Below are 17,453 nucleotides of genomic sequence, written 5' to 3'. Positions count from 1 at the left end.
ACATCTCATACCAGACAAATATGCACACACGTCATGCATATGTGTGTGTATGTGTATGTGTGTGTGTGTGATCCTGACGGCATACTCACGCAAGCACAGCACACGCATCACCCGACCACCATCCATCTTCCTCAAGCACATGCACACAGGTACTCAGCGTGTGTACACTTGACATGTACGACCATATTCACATTACTGTACAAACACGCACACAAGGGAGCTCACACACATACACACACACACACACATATACATACATACATACATACATACATACATACATACATACATACATACATACATACATACATACATACATATACAAGCAGAAGTAACATAGGGGGTAAGAGAGGGTATCGAAAGTGCATGTTGAGGTGGTGTGAATTGCGTGACACCAGCCAGCCACCGTCACCTCACACACACACACACACACACACACACACACCTTATCCTCATTTATTAAAATTGGTTAGGTTAAGTTAGGTTAAGTTAGGTTAGGTTAGGTTAGAGAGTAGCGGCACACTTAGGCATTTTATTCTGACTAACGGAAGACGATTTTATTCAGCTGAGAGAAACCCCTCCTACCCTACGATAAGAGAAGCCTCACTACGATAAGAGGAACCTTGCTACGATAAGAGGAGCATCACTACGATAAGAGGAGCATCACTACGATAAGAGAAGCCTCACTACGATAAGAGGAACCTTGCTACGGTAAGAGGAGCATCACTACGATAAGAGGAACCTTGCTACGATAAGAGGAGCATCACTATGATAAGAGGAGCCTCACTACGATAAGAGAAGCCTCACTACGATAAGAGGAGCCTCACTACGATAAGAGGAACCTTCCTACGATAAGAGGAGCCTCGCTACGATAAGAGGAACCTTGCTACGATAAGAGGAGCATCACTACGATAAGAGGAGCATCACTACGATAAGAGGAACCTTCCTACGATAAGAGGAGCCTCGCTACGATAAGAGGAACCTCACTATGATAAGAGGAGCCTCACTACGATAAGAGGAGCCTCACTACGATAAGAGGAGCCTCACTACGATAAGAGGAGCATCACTTCGATAAGAGGAGCCTCACTACGATAAGAGGAGCCTCACTACGATAAGAGGAACCTTGCTACGATAAGAGGAGCCTCACTATGGGCTCCAGACTCAACAATAAGCACTTTCGGTACTTACTCGCGTTAGCATAAGACTTTGGCAAGATCATTGGTTTTTCTGATGTTTTTACGCAGAATTTGGTGTGAATCTGACCTTCATTTCTTGTGGTTTACAGGTTGGGGCAGGTTGTGGTTTACAGGTTGGGGTAGGTTGTGGTCTATAGGATGGGGCAGGTTGTGGTTTACAGGATGGGGGAGGTTGTGATTTACAGGATGGGGAGGTTGTGGTTTACAGGTTGGGGGAGGTTGTGGTTTACAGGTTGGGGGAGGTTGTGGTTTACAGGTTGGGGCAGGTTGTAAAAGAAAGTTGTAAACAAATGAGCGTTGGAGTGTGAGTGTTGAGGGTGAAGTGTAAGTGTAAGTGTTAGTGTAAAGTATTAGTCGTCTTCCTCCACAACTTCTGGTAAGAGTTGTACAGTGCCATCCATGACTCGGGTCAATAAATACGAATGAGTCGCAGAATGGATGGTTGTGGTGGAGGGAGGGGAGGGGTGCTTCTCTCCCCTTCATCCTCCTCTCCCCTCTCCCCCTCCACCCACCTCCTCCCACCGTATCAGTGAGCCCTCCTCGTCGAGCCGAGACCTATTCAGTGTGGTTATGACCGCCGACGGGAAGAGACCCTGTAGCTCCCGCTCCCCTCACTCGCGCTCTCTCTCGCTCCCCTCACTCTCCCACCGTGCCTTCACCTTCTCCACGCCTCCTCTGCTCCCCTCTCACTCTACGGCACAGCTACCCCTCTTTCTCTCCACCCAAGGGGAGAGTTCCGCGACCGAGTAAGGGGAAATAAACAGTGAATTTAAGAGGTGGTAGTGAAGGCGTGGGAGGTGAGCTAGCAGAGGCCTGGTAGCAGCGTCTGGGGGCCTCACCACCATCAATCTTGTTGTTGTCGAATTGTGACACTCAACCTCCAGCCTCCCCTGTGCCTCCTGCCCGCATTATCCCGTTTAATAATTCGTGGCAGAATACTGGAACGCTATATTGATGTGTGTCGCGACCAGCAGACGGTGTGTGTATCACTGGTGAGTGTAGAGGGAGGGTGTAGTATACAGAACACTCCAAGAAACTGTGGTCAGGCGGTGGTTGGTGGACCTTCGCCACAGCAACCATCTGACACCAGGAGCCAGCGTGGGCCTACCCGACAGTGGGGTGATCGCCGACAGAGGAGACTCGACGGAGGTCTCCAGAGGGGGGAGATCAGGTGACGCCAGGAGACGACGTGAGTGAACAATGATGCAAGAAGAAAAGGCGTGGTGACCACCCGCAGATGGTCGAGGAGATGAAGATGTTGACGGGCGTGAAGTGGGCGGCGGTGCGATGTATAGGTGAGTACTGCCTACCTGCTATTACATACCTGCGTCATATAACTGGCTCACACACCTGTCTTGCACATCTGATTCACACACCTGTCTTGCACATCTGGTTCACACACCTGTCTTGCACATCTGGTTCAAACACCTGTCTCACTGTAAACATGGTGGTAGTAGTGCACGGGTCAGGTACAGGTTACGAGGTGTGAACTTTAACGTGTGTGGTGATTGACTCCTGGTGCTCATTAGTTAATTTACCAACGACATTTGCAACTGTTTACTGTATATGACTCACACACACACACACACACACACACAACCACACACACACACACACACACACACACCGGGAATCATAATAAAGATTTCTGAAAAAAAAGTAGAGGAATTTAATCAATAAAATAAACTACCAGTTACAGTACAGTACTATCTCAATGTACGGTTACACATACTGTATTTAGTATCTGAAGTAATACTGTTACTTTTTGATGTCATTATCGTAATATATAAGTTTCTGGAACCTTTCATTTATTACATTATATAACTGGACGTATATATTTTTGTTATAATTTTACGCGGGGTCAAATTATATCATCTTCATTAAATTTAAATAAACGTCTCTTATAATTTCGTCTTCTTGATGGACACCAACTGCTTGAAATTTTAATTCGATTATGGGTCGTGTTGAGGCGACGTTAAGGGGGGGAGGAGTATTGTAAACTCGGGCTGTAAACCCAGGTACACGGGGCAGTAACACACCACGGCAACGACTCCTCAACATGCTCACGTGAAGGCCAGCGCTGACAGCCACAGGGTAGGAGGGATGGACGGAGTGGAGGAGGAAAGGAGGTAGCGAAGGAAGAACGGATTGAAGAGAGGGAGGGGCGGGATAAAGGAGGGAAAGAGGGACAATGAAGGAGGGAATGAAGGAAGGGTGGGTTTAAAGGGAGGACGGGACAGACTGAAGGAGGGAGGGAGAGAGAATAATGGAAGGATGGGGTGAAGGAAGGAGGGAGGGTAGGGAATGGGAGACACAGAGGAATAGACAAATACACACAGACAGATAAAGAAAGCGTCAATGGCAAGGAAAGGGATAAAACTAAAGAGAGAATAAAAGTAACGAAAACACAGAAGAGAAACAGATGAGTGAGGAGAAAAGAGAGAGAGAGAGAGAGAGAGAGAGAGAGGTGCCATTGTAGACAGTAAGTGTGGGAGGGGGTCAAGTTCACCTCACACATCAGTTTAACCTAAATCCATTTTCCTTACTGAATTTTCTAAAGTTTTATATTTTTATACTAATTTAATTTCTTGGTGACTGTAAAGGCATTTGTCTCATTATTAGGTTATTACACTACTGAGTCCTTTAATTATATTCTTTATTTACATTTATTAAAAAAAGTTGGAAGATGAGATTTACTTTTTTTTTATGTCATGCGGCAGGGAAAATAATCCTGCTTGGTGATTGAATTGTTGATGATATTATACCTGTCATGTCTCTATGGTATTACAGGTGGCTCTCTCTCTCTCTCTCCTCGTCTTCATTCAAGGCATCTTTTCTCTTATAGCACCTCTCTCCTTCTTCTCTCATGGCATCGATGGCGCTAGAAACAAAATTCTCAAAACATCGTAAATAAGGAATACCCGTCATAAATTCTTCCTCTTCAATAATAATCAGAGTATCAGGCAGACAAATTATCATAAATTACATAACATGAACGATGGTACCAACTAACATCACTTTATCTTGAAATAAATTAAGATAATGTTAAGATAATGAGGAATAATGACCCTCTTTTGTTTACCTATTATGTGACCCGTCTCTATGATCTGACCCCCTCATCATCACGCGAGGTCATTTGTTTTCCCTCCCCTGACCAAAGTTGACAGGCTGTACTATCGTCTAATGGTTCCCAATGGTGTTATAAAGCACCATTAAGTAGCCATTATGTCTTTTAAGTAATATTTATCATTTTATATTCATGATAAAGTATTAATAATCTTAACTAATGGTGCTTCTCAAATAACATAGAATACTCTGCTAAATAAGTGACAACAAGTGGTTCGCCCTTAAGTGGAATAAACACCATTAAACGCCATTAAACACCATTAACTAATTGTCTCACCAACTTAACCTACGTGACAAATGGCACTTCTCAGTTAATGGTCCCTCTCAGGTGTTATATGGCACTATTAACCTAACTATCACCCTTCATCAGGTGTCAAAGAACATCAGCAACAATTATTCTCTCTCTTTCTTCTCTCTTCCCCCCTCCCCTGAGTGTCAAGCGGTAGTATCAGGTAGAGTATGGGTCGTGCACATTATCGTAAAACTTGATGTTATGAGCGTGAGGGTCGAGGAGGGGAGGGGTAAGGAGGGGGGGGGAGGGTTAGCAGGAGGGAGGGTGATAATGGGGGAGAGGAGGTGATGGGTAGTAGGAAGGGGGAGGGAAGAGGGTAGTAACAAGGGGAGGAAGGGAGGTTGGTTAGAAGAGGGTGGGAGGAAGAGGGGAGTAAGAAGGGGAAGGGGTTAATTCTTTTAATTCTCAGTTCAGCTCATTGATTTAAAATTCAAAGTACCACCTTCCATATTGGGTATTTTTAATTTTACATTTATAATTCCAAGTTTCGACATATATAATTTAATCTCCAAGTTTTTAATTCCATTTTGAAAGCAATAATTTCTTTGAATTATACTCTATCTTCTGAGATCTGTATTCTTTAAATTCTGAATCTTATATTTTTAAATTCTAATTCTCAAATCTTAATTCTGAATTCTTGGTTATGAGGTCTGCATCCCCAGTTCAAGAATCATATGGTAATTTCTGAACTTCCAAGTCTGTTTTCTGAATTCCGTGATCTATATTTTAAGTTCCGAAGTCATTATTCTAAGTTTCGAGATTTAAATTTTAAAATCAAGATCTACATTCTAAATTCCGAGGTCTTTAGTCTAAATTAAGAAGTCAATATTCTAAATTCTGATATTTTACATTCTGGATACCTTAAATTCAGACTCTGAGACGCTGACCCAAGCTACCACCTAATATATAAAATTATATTAAATTATACTGAGAGGATCAACACAATTATATATGCAATACAAACACTAATAATTATATAAAACAACACCCTGACAAATATTCATAGTTGAAGAAATTTTTTTTGAAATTAATATTAAATCTGTTTAGTCTTTAGTAGGGTTGATATGCAAATGTTTTAGCAACGAGTTTATAAAGGGAAAGTTCTGAATTTAACAGGTGTATTAGTGAGTGAGAATAGATGTAAGGTTTGAAGGAGAGGGAGAAGGAGATAGGAAGGAGGAGAAGGATGTGTGAGAAGAGAGGAAGAGAAGAGAGAAAAGGGGAAAGATATGGGTACTAGAGAAGGGAGGAAATGGAAGAATGAGATGAAGAAGAGTAAGGATAGAGTGTAGGAGGATAAGATGAGATGATAAAGAGGAGGAAGTAAGAAAGGAGGAGGAGAAGGAAAATAGGATAATTGATAGGGAAGAGGGAAGATGAATAAAGACGGAGGAAGGACGAGCATGGGAAGGAGAGGTATAAGGGGTCACAACAGGTGGTGAGGTCACAGGTGGTGGAGGTCATAGGTGTGGTCAAAGGTGGTGGAGGTCCAGGTGGTGGAGGTCTAGGTGAGGGGGTCACAGGTAGGAGGTCACAGGTAGCGGAGGTCACAGGTGGTAGAGGTCACAGGTGGGAGACGAGGTGGCAGGAGTCACAGGTAGGAACTCGGTAGAGGTCACAGGTAGAGATCACAGGTGGTGGAGGTCACAGGTAGTAGAGGTCACAGGGTCACAGGCGGAGGTCACAGGTGGTGGGAGGTAGCGGAGGCCAGGTGGTGGGAGGTAGAGGTCACAGGTTGGGAGGTTGCAGATGAGGCTGTGGTGGTGGTGGAGGTCACAAGTAGTGAGTCTGGGTGGTAGAGGTCACAGGTGGTGGAGATCACAGGTGGTGGAGGTCAGGTAGGAGGTTGAAGAGAGGTCACAGGTGGTGGAGGTCCAGGTGATAGAGGTCACAGGTAGCAGGTCACAGGTGGTGGGAGGTCCAGGTGGGTCGCGGTAAGGTCACAGGTGGTAGAGGTCAGGTGGTGGAGGTCACAGGTGTGGAGGTTACAGGTGGTAGAGGTTACAGGTGGTAGAGGTCACAGGTGGGGAGGTCAGGTGGTAGAGGTCACAGGTGGAGGTCCCAGGTGGAGGTCACAGGTAGAGGTCACAGGTAGAGGGCCACAGGTGGTAGAGATCTGGTGGTGGAGGTCATGGTGGAGTGATGGGTCATACCTACACCCAAGACCAATAACAGGCATCGCCAGCACTAGCAGTCAACAACGCCTGGCATTCCTTCCACCTAACAATGATAACGTGACAAAGACATACCAACCACGAGCGAAGGTACGCCAGCCTTTCTTTGCTCGTTAGCTCTTCTTGGGTTACGGACGAAAGAGATATATGAATATCAATTACAAACGACCCCTTCCACTCCACCCTCCTCCCCTCCTCCCCTCCACCCCCTCCTCCCTCCACCCCCCCCTCTCCCCTCCCCTTCCACCTCTCCTCCCCTCCACCCCCTCCACTCCCCCTCCTCCCTCCCTCCACCCCTCCTCCTCCCTCCACCCCTCTCCTCCCTCCTCCACCCCCCTCGTCCCTCCCCCTCCACCCTCCTCCCTCCCCTCCACACCCCCTCCTCCCTCCCCCCTCCACCCTCCCTCCCCCTCCCCTCCACCCCTCCTCCCTCCACCCCCTCCTCCCTCCACCCCTCCTCCCTTCCCTCCACCCCCTCCCTCCCCTCCACCCTCCCTCCCCTCCCCCCCTCCTCCCCTCCCTCCACCCCCCCTCCCTCCCCTCCTCACCCCTCCTCCCCCACCCCTCCTCCCCTCCTCCCCCCACCCTCCTCCCCTCCCCTCCCCCTCCTCCCTCCCCTCCCCTCCTCCCCTCCCTTCCCCTCCCCCTCCTCCCCTCCCTCCACCCCCCTCCTCCCCTCCCTTCCACCCCCTCCTCCCCTCCCTTCCACCCCTCCTCCCCTCCCTTCCCACCCCCTCCTCCCCTCCTTCCCACCCCCCCTCCCCTCCCTCCACCCCCTCCTCCCCTCCTTCCACCCCCCTCCCCTCCCCTCCCCTCCACCCCCCCCTCCTCCCCTCCCCTTCCCCCCCCCCCCCTCCCCTCCCTTCCCACCCCTCCTCCCCTCCACTCCCCTCCTCCCCTCCCGCTCCACCCCCTCCTCCCCTCCCTCCACCCCCTCCTCCCCTCCCCTCCCACCCCTCTCCCCTCCCCTCCTCCCCCCAATAACAGTAACTTATTGATAAACATATACACTTCCATGACATATAACATTATAATAGAGATAATTGATATATACTGTATATATAATGTTCTAGTGATTTCATTGTCTCGTTAAAAATAATTACTGCTATAAGTCTCACTAATTATTCTTAATAATGTTTTAAAGACAGGTTAATTAGTTTTAGTGTGATTATAAAGGTAATATTTTTTACCTGTACGGAGTGTTGGTTTGTTCTGGTGTAATGGCGGGACTTGTAAGACTCGTGAGTTACTTCTGGATGATTATTTTGATATATTCTTTGTCATTTTTTTCCTTGTTTTGTTTTTTCTTGTTTTCTTATTTTTCTTTCTTTTAATTCCTTTTGCTTCTTCGTTTCTTTGTTCTTTAGATTAATTGTTTTCTTGTGTCCTTCTTTCTCCTATTTGCTTTTTGTTCATTTTTTTTCAGTTTATCTCTTATTTCTCGTCTTTATCATTTCCCCTTTCAATTTTCTTCTTTGTTTATCTTCGTTTTTTTCTTCTTCTGCCGTCTTCATCGAATATGTTTTTTTCTCACATTCTTTCTTCTTTATTTTTCCTTTCTCCCCATTCTACTCTTTCTGCCTTTCTCCCTATTCTTCTCCTTATTTCTTTCTTCTAATTCTCTTTCTTCCTTTCTCCCTATTCTTCTCTTTCTTCCTTTCTTCTCTTGTCATTACCTACACCATCAATTCCTTCAATCTTGTTCTCGTTTATGTTCTTGTTTTACTTCTTGTTATTCCTGTTCTTTACTCTCTTGTTCTTCTTGTTCGTCTTCTCCCTGACCGGACCCTCTCTCTGTCTCTCTGTCTCTCTCTTAGCTCCCTCTTCGGTTTTCATTCTTATTATTTACGTATTTGTTTCCATTCATGCTCCCTTTTCTGCTTTCATATTTTCCTTCATATTATTGCTTTTCCTTTCATCATCCTGAACTCTATGCCATATGTCTCTCTCTTAATATTTTCTTTAGTGTTCCTTCTACTATGTTCCCCAACACGTCTATTGCATGCTGTCCTAATTTAATTGCTATATACTCGTAGTTAACTCGGCTGGACTCGCCCGGGTGTGTTTACATGTATGGGCACTCAGCTCTACATCTCCAACTTGACAACTTTCTGCCACACATTTCTTTCCTTTTCTCACATTTTTTTTTCTTTTCTTTCAGCTGCCTGCCTCTGCTTGCATCTTCCCGCCCCTCACTCATTTCCGCTAATGGACTGGCTGGTTTTTTTTTTTTTGTATTTTATTTTTGTACCCAAACCAGTCTCAGGTCTTGTATTTTCATTTCATTTTTTTTGGCTTTTATTTTCTCTTTCTTCAATACAAATATTTCCTGTTTATTTATTAATTATTATTATATTATTATTATTTTGTTCTTACTTTAGCCAATAAGACTTCTTTGTGTATACCACCACCCCCACCACGACTCTCCTCCTTCACACTACGCTGTCTCTTATTACAATGTGGTTTTTCTTCTAATTATTCCTTAATATATTTTTTGTTTTTTCTTGTTAGTATGTTGTCTTGCCCAGTTAATGTCTCAAATTATTATTGGTCAGCCATGGAGTACTGTAGCTATGACTTTTAGACAGGACAAACAACTTCACATAACACGTCACACACACACAGGTTGAGAAGTGAGGATAACAGAGAAAGAGCAGTAAGATAAATGAGATAAAGTTGAGATGATTTGGCCAAGTGGTATGACGAGAGAGGGAGGCGACAGAAGAGGGGGTGGCAAGAGAGGGTCATGGCTGAGAGACAGGTGACAGTGGATGATGTTGACGGCAGACGAACATGACAGATAAGGATTCGAGAAGCTTACCTTTTTGACCTTTGAGAATGACAGGAAGAGGGGGTGGCAAGAGAGGGTCATGGCTGAGAGACAGGTGACAGTGGATGATGTTGACGGCAGACGAACATGACAGATAAGGATTCGAGAAGCTTACCTTTTTGACCTTTGAGAATGACAGGAAGAGGAAGATGGTCTATGTTAAATTATTTGATATTGAGGTGCCTATCTGTCGCTGTCGTTCTTTTTACCGTGTTTTATTACACCAAGACGACGTGGTAGTATGGGCAAGACAATTAGTTCATACATATAGTTTTCAATTGTTAACTAATGACTGGATTCCCGATATTAAATTACATCTGAAAATGAGGTTTATATTTGATAGTCTTTCTAGCGATCAACTGAAAGAGTTCGTGGAAGGTAAAACATTATCACAATTGCTATGTGAGACTCAGAACCTGATAATTATTAGTTGTTACATATGGTGTGGTGGGAGTGTAAGGCGGGGAGGGGTGAGGTAGGGTGTGAGAAAAAGTGGGTGGGGTGGATAGGTGTGTGGGTGGGGTGGATAGGTGTGTGGGTGGGGTGGATAGGTGTGAGGGTGGGGTGGTAGCTCCTCCTCTCGTGGTATTGTAGTGTTAATACTCTTACCTTAGTCTACCATCATGAACGTAAACTACAGCAGCTACTGGATATACGTTAAAATGGTTCTCCTTTGTCTATGTTTAATTAAATATACACAAATACCCAAAATGATGATGCAATTAGTAAATATCCCTGTTTGGTATTAATAAAGTAATCATTAAAATAGTTTGTACCTGAAAAAAAAAGTTTTCTTTGCATGTTCCTAGCGTTAACGGTCTTATGATACGAACATAACAACCAAACTCAGTCTTGTGCCTTAGATTCTCAGATGTTCGTAAGTAACGTTTTCTCCCTTAACTTTATGTATAAAATCGTACTTTACTGACTCGCTTAATTTATGGCACAAAAATGACAGACAAACTGGTGTTAGAACTGCACTTAAACTCTGTCATAAACTAGATGTAATTTCGTACCGTCAATTAAGAGGAAATCAAACTTGGGAGACTTTGGCAATCTGGACCCTGGTTCCCCCTTCAACTCTTGGCTCTGTCTGGCGTCTGTCTACTGTAGGTCAAATGAGAATTGTTTAGTGGTTGAACGCTGCTGTTTATTCTATCATCAATATTGTCAGAATCAACAACGTAAACAATTAAATTTATTAATACAAAGAAAAATCGGTGTAAATAGATGTTAAAAACCTCAAGTAGGTGTCATAGATAGATACGGTAGATAGATGTAGGTAATAAAATCGTCCTATAATAATTGATTCCGCTACAGTACAGGCTCAGTACAGTTCGTGGCCACACTTAATGCAGGATATTGGGTTTTACCTTATCAGCAAATGGGTAAAATTACTTTAAGAGATGTCGAGTGTGTTTAGTGAATTCTACTCGGCGGCTCACTACACATTTAAGTAGATTATATGTATAACTGAATGCTTTAAGTACATCTGCTATTTAAGAGGAGTATAAGTAAACATGAAAAGAGAAATGTTTGTGTCAGGTTAAGTGAGTTAGTTTAGTGTATTTTTTACATACCTGCTTAAAGTGAGTTAAGTATATTCTTTAATACTACCTTAAGTGAGCTAGTTAATTGTATTAGTACACACCAGCTCGCTTAACAAAACACAACGTGCAACCCTATGAGACTTGGGGAGTGTTGCCCGTATCTCGTCACTATATTTCTGTAGTAAGTGGGGGACTATTTCTCACCATGAGTTGTGGAGAGATAAAAACTCTAATGAACGATTCTTTGAGCCTCCCGACCTTCAGCTGCTGAGCCACCATCAAGAAAACGCTTATTGTGGCGCGGTGGAGGGCCAGTGGCGCCACAACTCACAGCTCCAGAATCAAACTTTGGTGATTATACAGAGATTGTAACGGTAATGGCGGAGGCGAGAAGCACGGGACGGCTCGCTATTACCGCCGGTTGAGTTACCACTATGTAAATCTACTCAACTTGCAGCCTAAGTGCTCGCAGGTATCATGCTGGGTCTGTGTTGGGGGCCACTATTGTTGTGGGTTATCGCTGGTACATACTCGACCGCAGGAATGTATCTTGGTGGTAATGACACCAAAAGCACCTTTGTCTATCCCTCAGGAAACGTGATCGTAGCACGGAGGAGCTGCAGGTCATGTGAACCACGGTCTTGATAAGCCCCCAATCTGACCTTTAGGATTGGGGTCCATTGGGACTAGGATCCACTGAAGTCGGGTCTCATCAGGACTGGGCCCTAAATCTTAGTGTTAACCTCTTGTGTACGGGATCCCCTCTGAGCTGAATAAAATCGTCTGTCGTCACCCAAATTGAATATTAAAAGTGGCGTCCCCGTAGTGAAGGGACTAGTTGAGATAGTCAATTCGTAGAGATAGTCAATTCGTAGAGATAGTCAATTCGTAGAGATAGTCAATTCGTAGAGATAGTCAATTCGTAGAGATAGTCAATTCGTAGAGATAGTCAATTCGTAGAGATAGTCAATTCGTAGAGATAGTCAATTCGTAGAGATAGTCAATTCGTTCAGGTTAGTTTCAATTAAACCTGGGTCCATTAGGTAGTGGGAACCGTTTGTCCAGTCACCCGGGGAGGACTCTGCCTCACAACAACGAGGTTTATGACTCCAATAGTGAGAACGATGAAACTTGTTAATGATCACCAGGCAGCTGCAGACACGACCGTTCATTAGGAGATTTGACTCATTAAACTGACAGCAGCAGGTCCAGATTCACAAAGATATATACGTTAATTTAGTTTCTGTGCAATCTGGATGTCATTTTCGTCATTATTTTTATGTTGCAGCTTAAATGAGTCAATTTGATGCGTTCATTCCAGTTAGGGGAAAATTTAATGGAGTTTGATAATTCATGGTTTCTAAGTTACAGAGGTTCGTACAGTTAATGTTATGGGTCTGAGTCTTCTTGATGAGTTAAGATAATCGCAAAGTATAACATCCAGAAATTATATGAGAATTCTACTCAAAATCTACCATAGCTAGATACATTCATTCAGACTCTACCTTAACTAGATGCATTCACTGAGACTCTACCTTAACTAGATACATTCACTGAGACTCTACCTTAACTAGATACATTCACTGAGACTCTACCTTAACTAGATACATTCACTGAGACTCTACCTTAACTAGATACATTCACCGAGACTCTACTTTAACTAGATACATTCACTGAGACTCTACCTTAACTAGATACATTCATTCAGACTCTACCTTAACTAGATACATTCACTGAGACTCTACTCTAACTAGATACATTCACTGAGACTCTACCTTAACTAGATACATTCACTGAGACTCTACCTTAACTAGATACATTCACTTAACGTCAATTGAGAGACACGATGAAAGTATATAAACTTTTGTAAAATATAACCTAGATTAATAACTATCTAAAGTTGTGTCTAGGTAAGGTAATTCTCAATATATTTATCATATTTTGTTATTTTTGTGCTGTAGATAACATCAATTAGTGAGGTGTATCGATATATCTTTACTTATGAGGAATATTCAACGTACGAGTCTTTATCACAATGGCCGGAGATCCCTATTGGAGTCACAAGTATGTACCGGAGGAGTGTTCGTTTACCGCGTCAGTCAATACAGAGAGTGTCACTGCTGTTAACCGTTCCTCACTCACCCGTGCTGCGCCATGTATACGCTCGACTCTTAGGCCTTAAAAAAGTATATGTACTGTATATTACTTATGATGTTTACAGTTTGGGATGACGTGGATGGTAGGGGAAGGGGGTGTTAGTGCTGTCGGGGAAAACTATCGTCTATTAACTGTGTAAATATACGTACAGCACAGTGAATAAAAGCCCCGAGGGTTCCAGGAAAGATTTCACACCAGCCTTAAAATTGTTCAATCTGGCTCATAGCTCATTCACCCCGCCAGGTCCTGACTCCTGACCCACATTCACCCTGCTAAGTTCTGACCCACACTCACCCCGCCAAATTCTGACCCACACCCACCCCATCAAGTTCTCCCTTACACTCACCCCACCAAGTCCTGACCCACACCCTCTTCGCCTCCCCCCCCCCCTAATGTAAAACAAGTTAACAGTTCACTAGTAAACATACATATTTACCTTCTCCATTATTAATGCTTCAGATAAATATACTCTATTTACACACTAGACAGAGGTACACGCTCCATACAGTACAGTGTTTGGGGCTAACAGATCCGCCAGTGTTGTGTCGTGTTTATTATTGTTATTTATATTATACGGATTACCTGAATTTTAAGCGCCCTAATATGTTTCTTCTGATGACTAAACACTCTTATGCTAAACCTAACCTAACCTAACGCTACCTGGGGGTTTGGTTAGGTCATGGTAGGTTATATCAGGATAAATTAGGTTTGGTTAAGATGTTTGATATTGATATTGAAACAGTTTATTTAGCCAGAAGAACATAGATACAGAGTGGATAATAATAACAATATTAACATGGCTGAGCCAGTTGAGAGCCAAAGCTCTCTTGAAGGCACCTGATATATACTGTACTTTTATCTCAAGAAAGTATTATGTAGCATTTAGTAACATCTGGAATAGTACAATAGCATGGTAGTAATAAGAACATATTACCACGGTTATCACTTCGTTATTTTTTATTTTTTTACATTTATAAGTATATACATATTTTACAGTGGAGTTGTTATACATAAATATGATAAGGGAGGGAAGCAGTACAACAACGTGGGTTGTATTAAGGTGGAACAAGAGGACAGAGCTATCAGTATCATGTCTAGTCGGCAAATATAATTATTGCAATGGTAATTTCTATCCATCTACATGACAATTTCTGTTTTCGCCCCAAGGCCCCGTTGTGGGTCGATGACCTGTGCCCGGGTTGGCTATTCCCCGTAAAAAAAAAAATGTATTGCCCAAAAATATTAATACTTAGACAATAGACAATAGTCATCATGTGAAATAACTATGCTGTGGTGACTAATCTATAAGTGATTCCATTATACAAACACACTGGCCATAAACCCAATGTTAAGACCTCATATTAGTGGTGTTTTCACAATACAGGTGGGTGGCTGATTTATTCATGGGATGTAGAGTCTGGCCAAATGCCGGGTGATTATATTTGATCTTCCCGATTTCAAAGTTTTATAAAAAAATTTAAAGAAAAATCCTAAAATAGCAAGATATTCTCTTAAAGAACTCAAAAAGATTTATAATCAACTTTTATTCAAGCTACAGAAGATCAATATGAGCTCCTCTTGTGGATTTGCAGACATCAGTTCTATAATCCGTTTCCTTCCATACATTCAGTAGCGTATTATATTGAAACATTTTAACAGCCTCGCGTATCCTCCCCTTCAAAATGTTAACGTTGTTGTTATTGGTGGAACAAAAACTTAATCTTTGACAGCCCCAGAGGAAAAAAGTCGAGGGAACTTAGATCAGGTGAACGAGCTGGGATTTCAATATCAAAAGAAAAAATCCCTTTAAAATTCTGTATTATTATATCTTTCTTTCATAACAATTGTTTTTAAAATCGGTTAGTTCGTTTGTAATCATCTGGTACAGTATGTCAGCAGTTGTGGAAGTAAACTTACTGTAGTTACTACTGCCATCTGGTGGTACGTGGCGATAATATGTATGAAGTATGATTGACAGGTGTGATAGCCTAATATACACTGGTATTATAATTCTATGAGATAATTTATAAATTTCGGATTTTAATAAACTGTTTTTTATCATTATATGATTCCCATGATGGCATTATGCATACCAATTATTAGCCCCTGACAGCAAGACCGAGTCTGGTTATTATGACGTAGTCGGTCTGACGGTCATTTGAACCAAGGTATAATATCTTTACGCCTTGATTTAGCACCGTCCGGCCCAGCTTTCCGGAAGACTTTAAACAAGAAAAAAAATAGGCTACCTGGGTGCGCGGACGACCCAAGATGATCTGTTAGCGACTCGATGTTATCAACAGTTAAAACAAGCACCAGACGCGCGCAGTGCACAATGATCCTTGGGCTAATGTAAGAAAATACCTTAGAGTGTGCAGCTCACTGGTGACGCGGGCGACCCATACTAGCTCAGTGGCTCCCAAATTTATATACGTTACTATCACTTTTCACATGGCTATCTTCTTAATAATCCCCACCCCACCTGTGATGCCAAAATGACTACCTGCATTAATTGTGGTCATAAGATTTTGTGAAGTACTGATAAAATTGACTCTTCGGGGGAAGCGTTACGTAAGGTGATTAACAACACTGGCGTTGGTAACATTTCGACAATATTCTGTATCTTGTCATCATCAGAGCTAAAATACAGTAGCATCAAAAACACAATATAACGCTGAACATAAAAATACTGAATTATTAAGTACTGAAAATTACTACACTAAATTGTACAGTGCAAAGACTCTAAGAGTCGCAGATGCTTAGAACCTAATACAAAAGAGGAAAACAAAAACATTGTATACCAAGTAACAAAGTAAAGAAGTAGAGGAGTCGTGGGTGTCCAGGACATGGCTGGATTTCGTACGCGAGGAGCGACTCCTCAGTGACTCGTCATGTCGTTAGGGAGCGTGGGAAGGATGATAAAATTTGGTTGGTTCTGAGCGAGCGACCTACAGTACCTTGGTGTTCAGCAGTTCTAACACCCAGATGTTGTTTTGTTTGGCCGCCATACGCCACATTACAGCGACTACACTTGAATAAATACACAATTGACAATTGCAGTTCATCAGGGACTCCCTCTATCTTTATATGTAAACTGCCATTGCAGTGTGATGTCTAGTCTGAACACCTCTCAATAAATTTTGCAGATAGAATTTTCGAAACAACTTGCCCATACATATCCAGTTTCTTGGCTTAATCACACTACGCCATTGGAAAAAGAGGCTGGGAAATACTGTTCCGAACTATAGGTCCCACCAAAACAAAACAGCCAGAACGAAAACTAATCTGGAGGCTGTAACCTTTTTTTTTCAAAATCTCAAATTTATAGTCTTGTAAGAAATGCCAATTATATATATATATATATATATATATATATATATATATATATATATATATATATATATATATATATATATATATATATATATATATATATATTTATATATACATACACACAGGGTGATTCAGCAAATAGTACATTAAATTGGAGGATGGAATCCTTGGATAATTCTATACCACAATGTCTCTATGGTAAAATGTCAGATTCTGTTTAGTTTCCAATTTACAATACATTTAAGATGTTGTATTAATGAGAGTAAATTTGAAGTGAAACCCCCGTAGGTTTTTGTAATCATTTATTCACAGATCTGTACAGTGTGACCCTCTTTGTTACAATCTAGAGGAAATGTTCAAAGTTGTCCCCTTCTGCCTCAATGCAGGCCTGTACACGTCGTACCATTGATTGTCTGACGGGTTCCAGAATGCCAGGACTATGTTTAATTTGCTCGCACCTGTCACGAACACGTGGACATATGCAGCCTTGTAGGAGGCTGCGGAATGCCATATCACATAAGTCTGGGCTGCTAATTGCCATCCATGACCAAAGCACTGAGAAATCCATCTTCGAACTTGAATCTTCCTGGAGTCCCAGAACCTTTGTCTGAGCAGCATCGTTGCCAGAGGAGCAGTGAATGGGTCCCTTAGTGGCCAAGATGTTTGATGTTTGATTCGATATCTCTAAGAAGTACCTCTACAGTTCCTCTTCCAGAGCATCCAGATGCTCAACAATCAAAGTCTGCGTTGTAACGTCACATTCTTCGGTAACTTCTGATACTGTTTCCAACAGGG

General features: G+C 42.5%; 1 protein-coding gene across 2 annotated transcripts in view; it reads left to right on the top strand.

The window, feature by feature from the left end:
- The first annotated feature begins 1,763 nt into the window (after positions 1 to 1,763).
- Positions 1,764 to 17,453, top strand: part of LOC121870627 (inactive tyrosine-protein kinase 7-like) — a 145,272-nt gene continuing 129,582 nt past the window's right edge. For both annotated transcript variants that reach the window (XM_042372486.1, XM_042372485.1), the window contains exon 1: positions 1,764 to 2,491. In XM_042372486.1, the coding sequence (XP_042228420.1) occupies positions 2,434 to 2,491 (58 nt within the window). In that variant the 5' untranslated portion in view covers positions 1,764 to 2,433. The remainder of the gene's footprint in view (positions 2,492 to 17,453) is intronic.

Source organism: Homarus americanus, unplaced genomic scaffold (assembly GCF_018991925.1).
Source record: "Homarus americanus isolate GMGI-L3 unplaced genomic scaffold, GMGI_Hamer_2.0 scaffold56333, whole genome shotgun sequence".
In the NCBI taxonomy this organism is placed as follows: Eukaryota; Metazoa; Arthropoda; class Malacostraca; order Decapoda; family Nephropidae; genus Homarus; species Homarus americanus.
The sequence above is the reverse complement of the archived record's forward strand: the minus strand, read 5'-3'. Positions and strand labels throughout refer to the sequence as shown.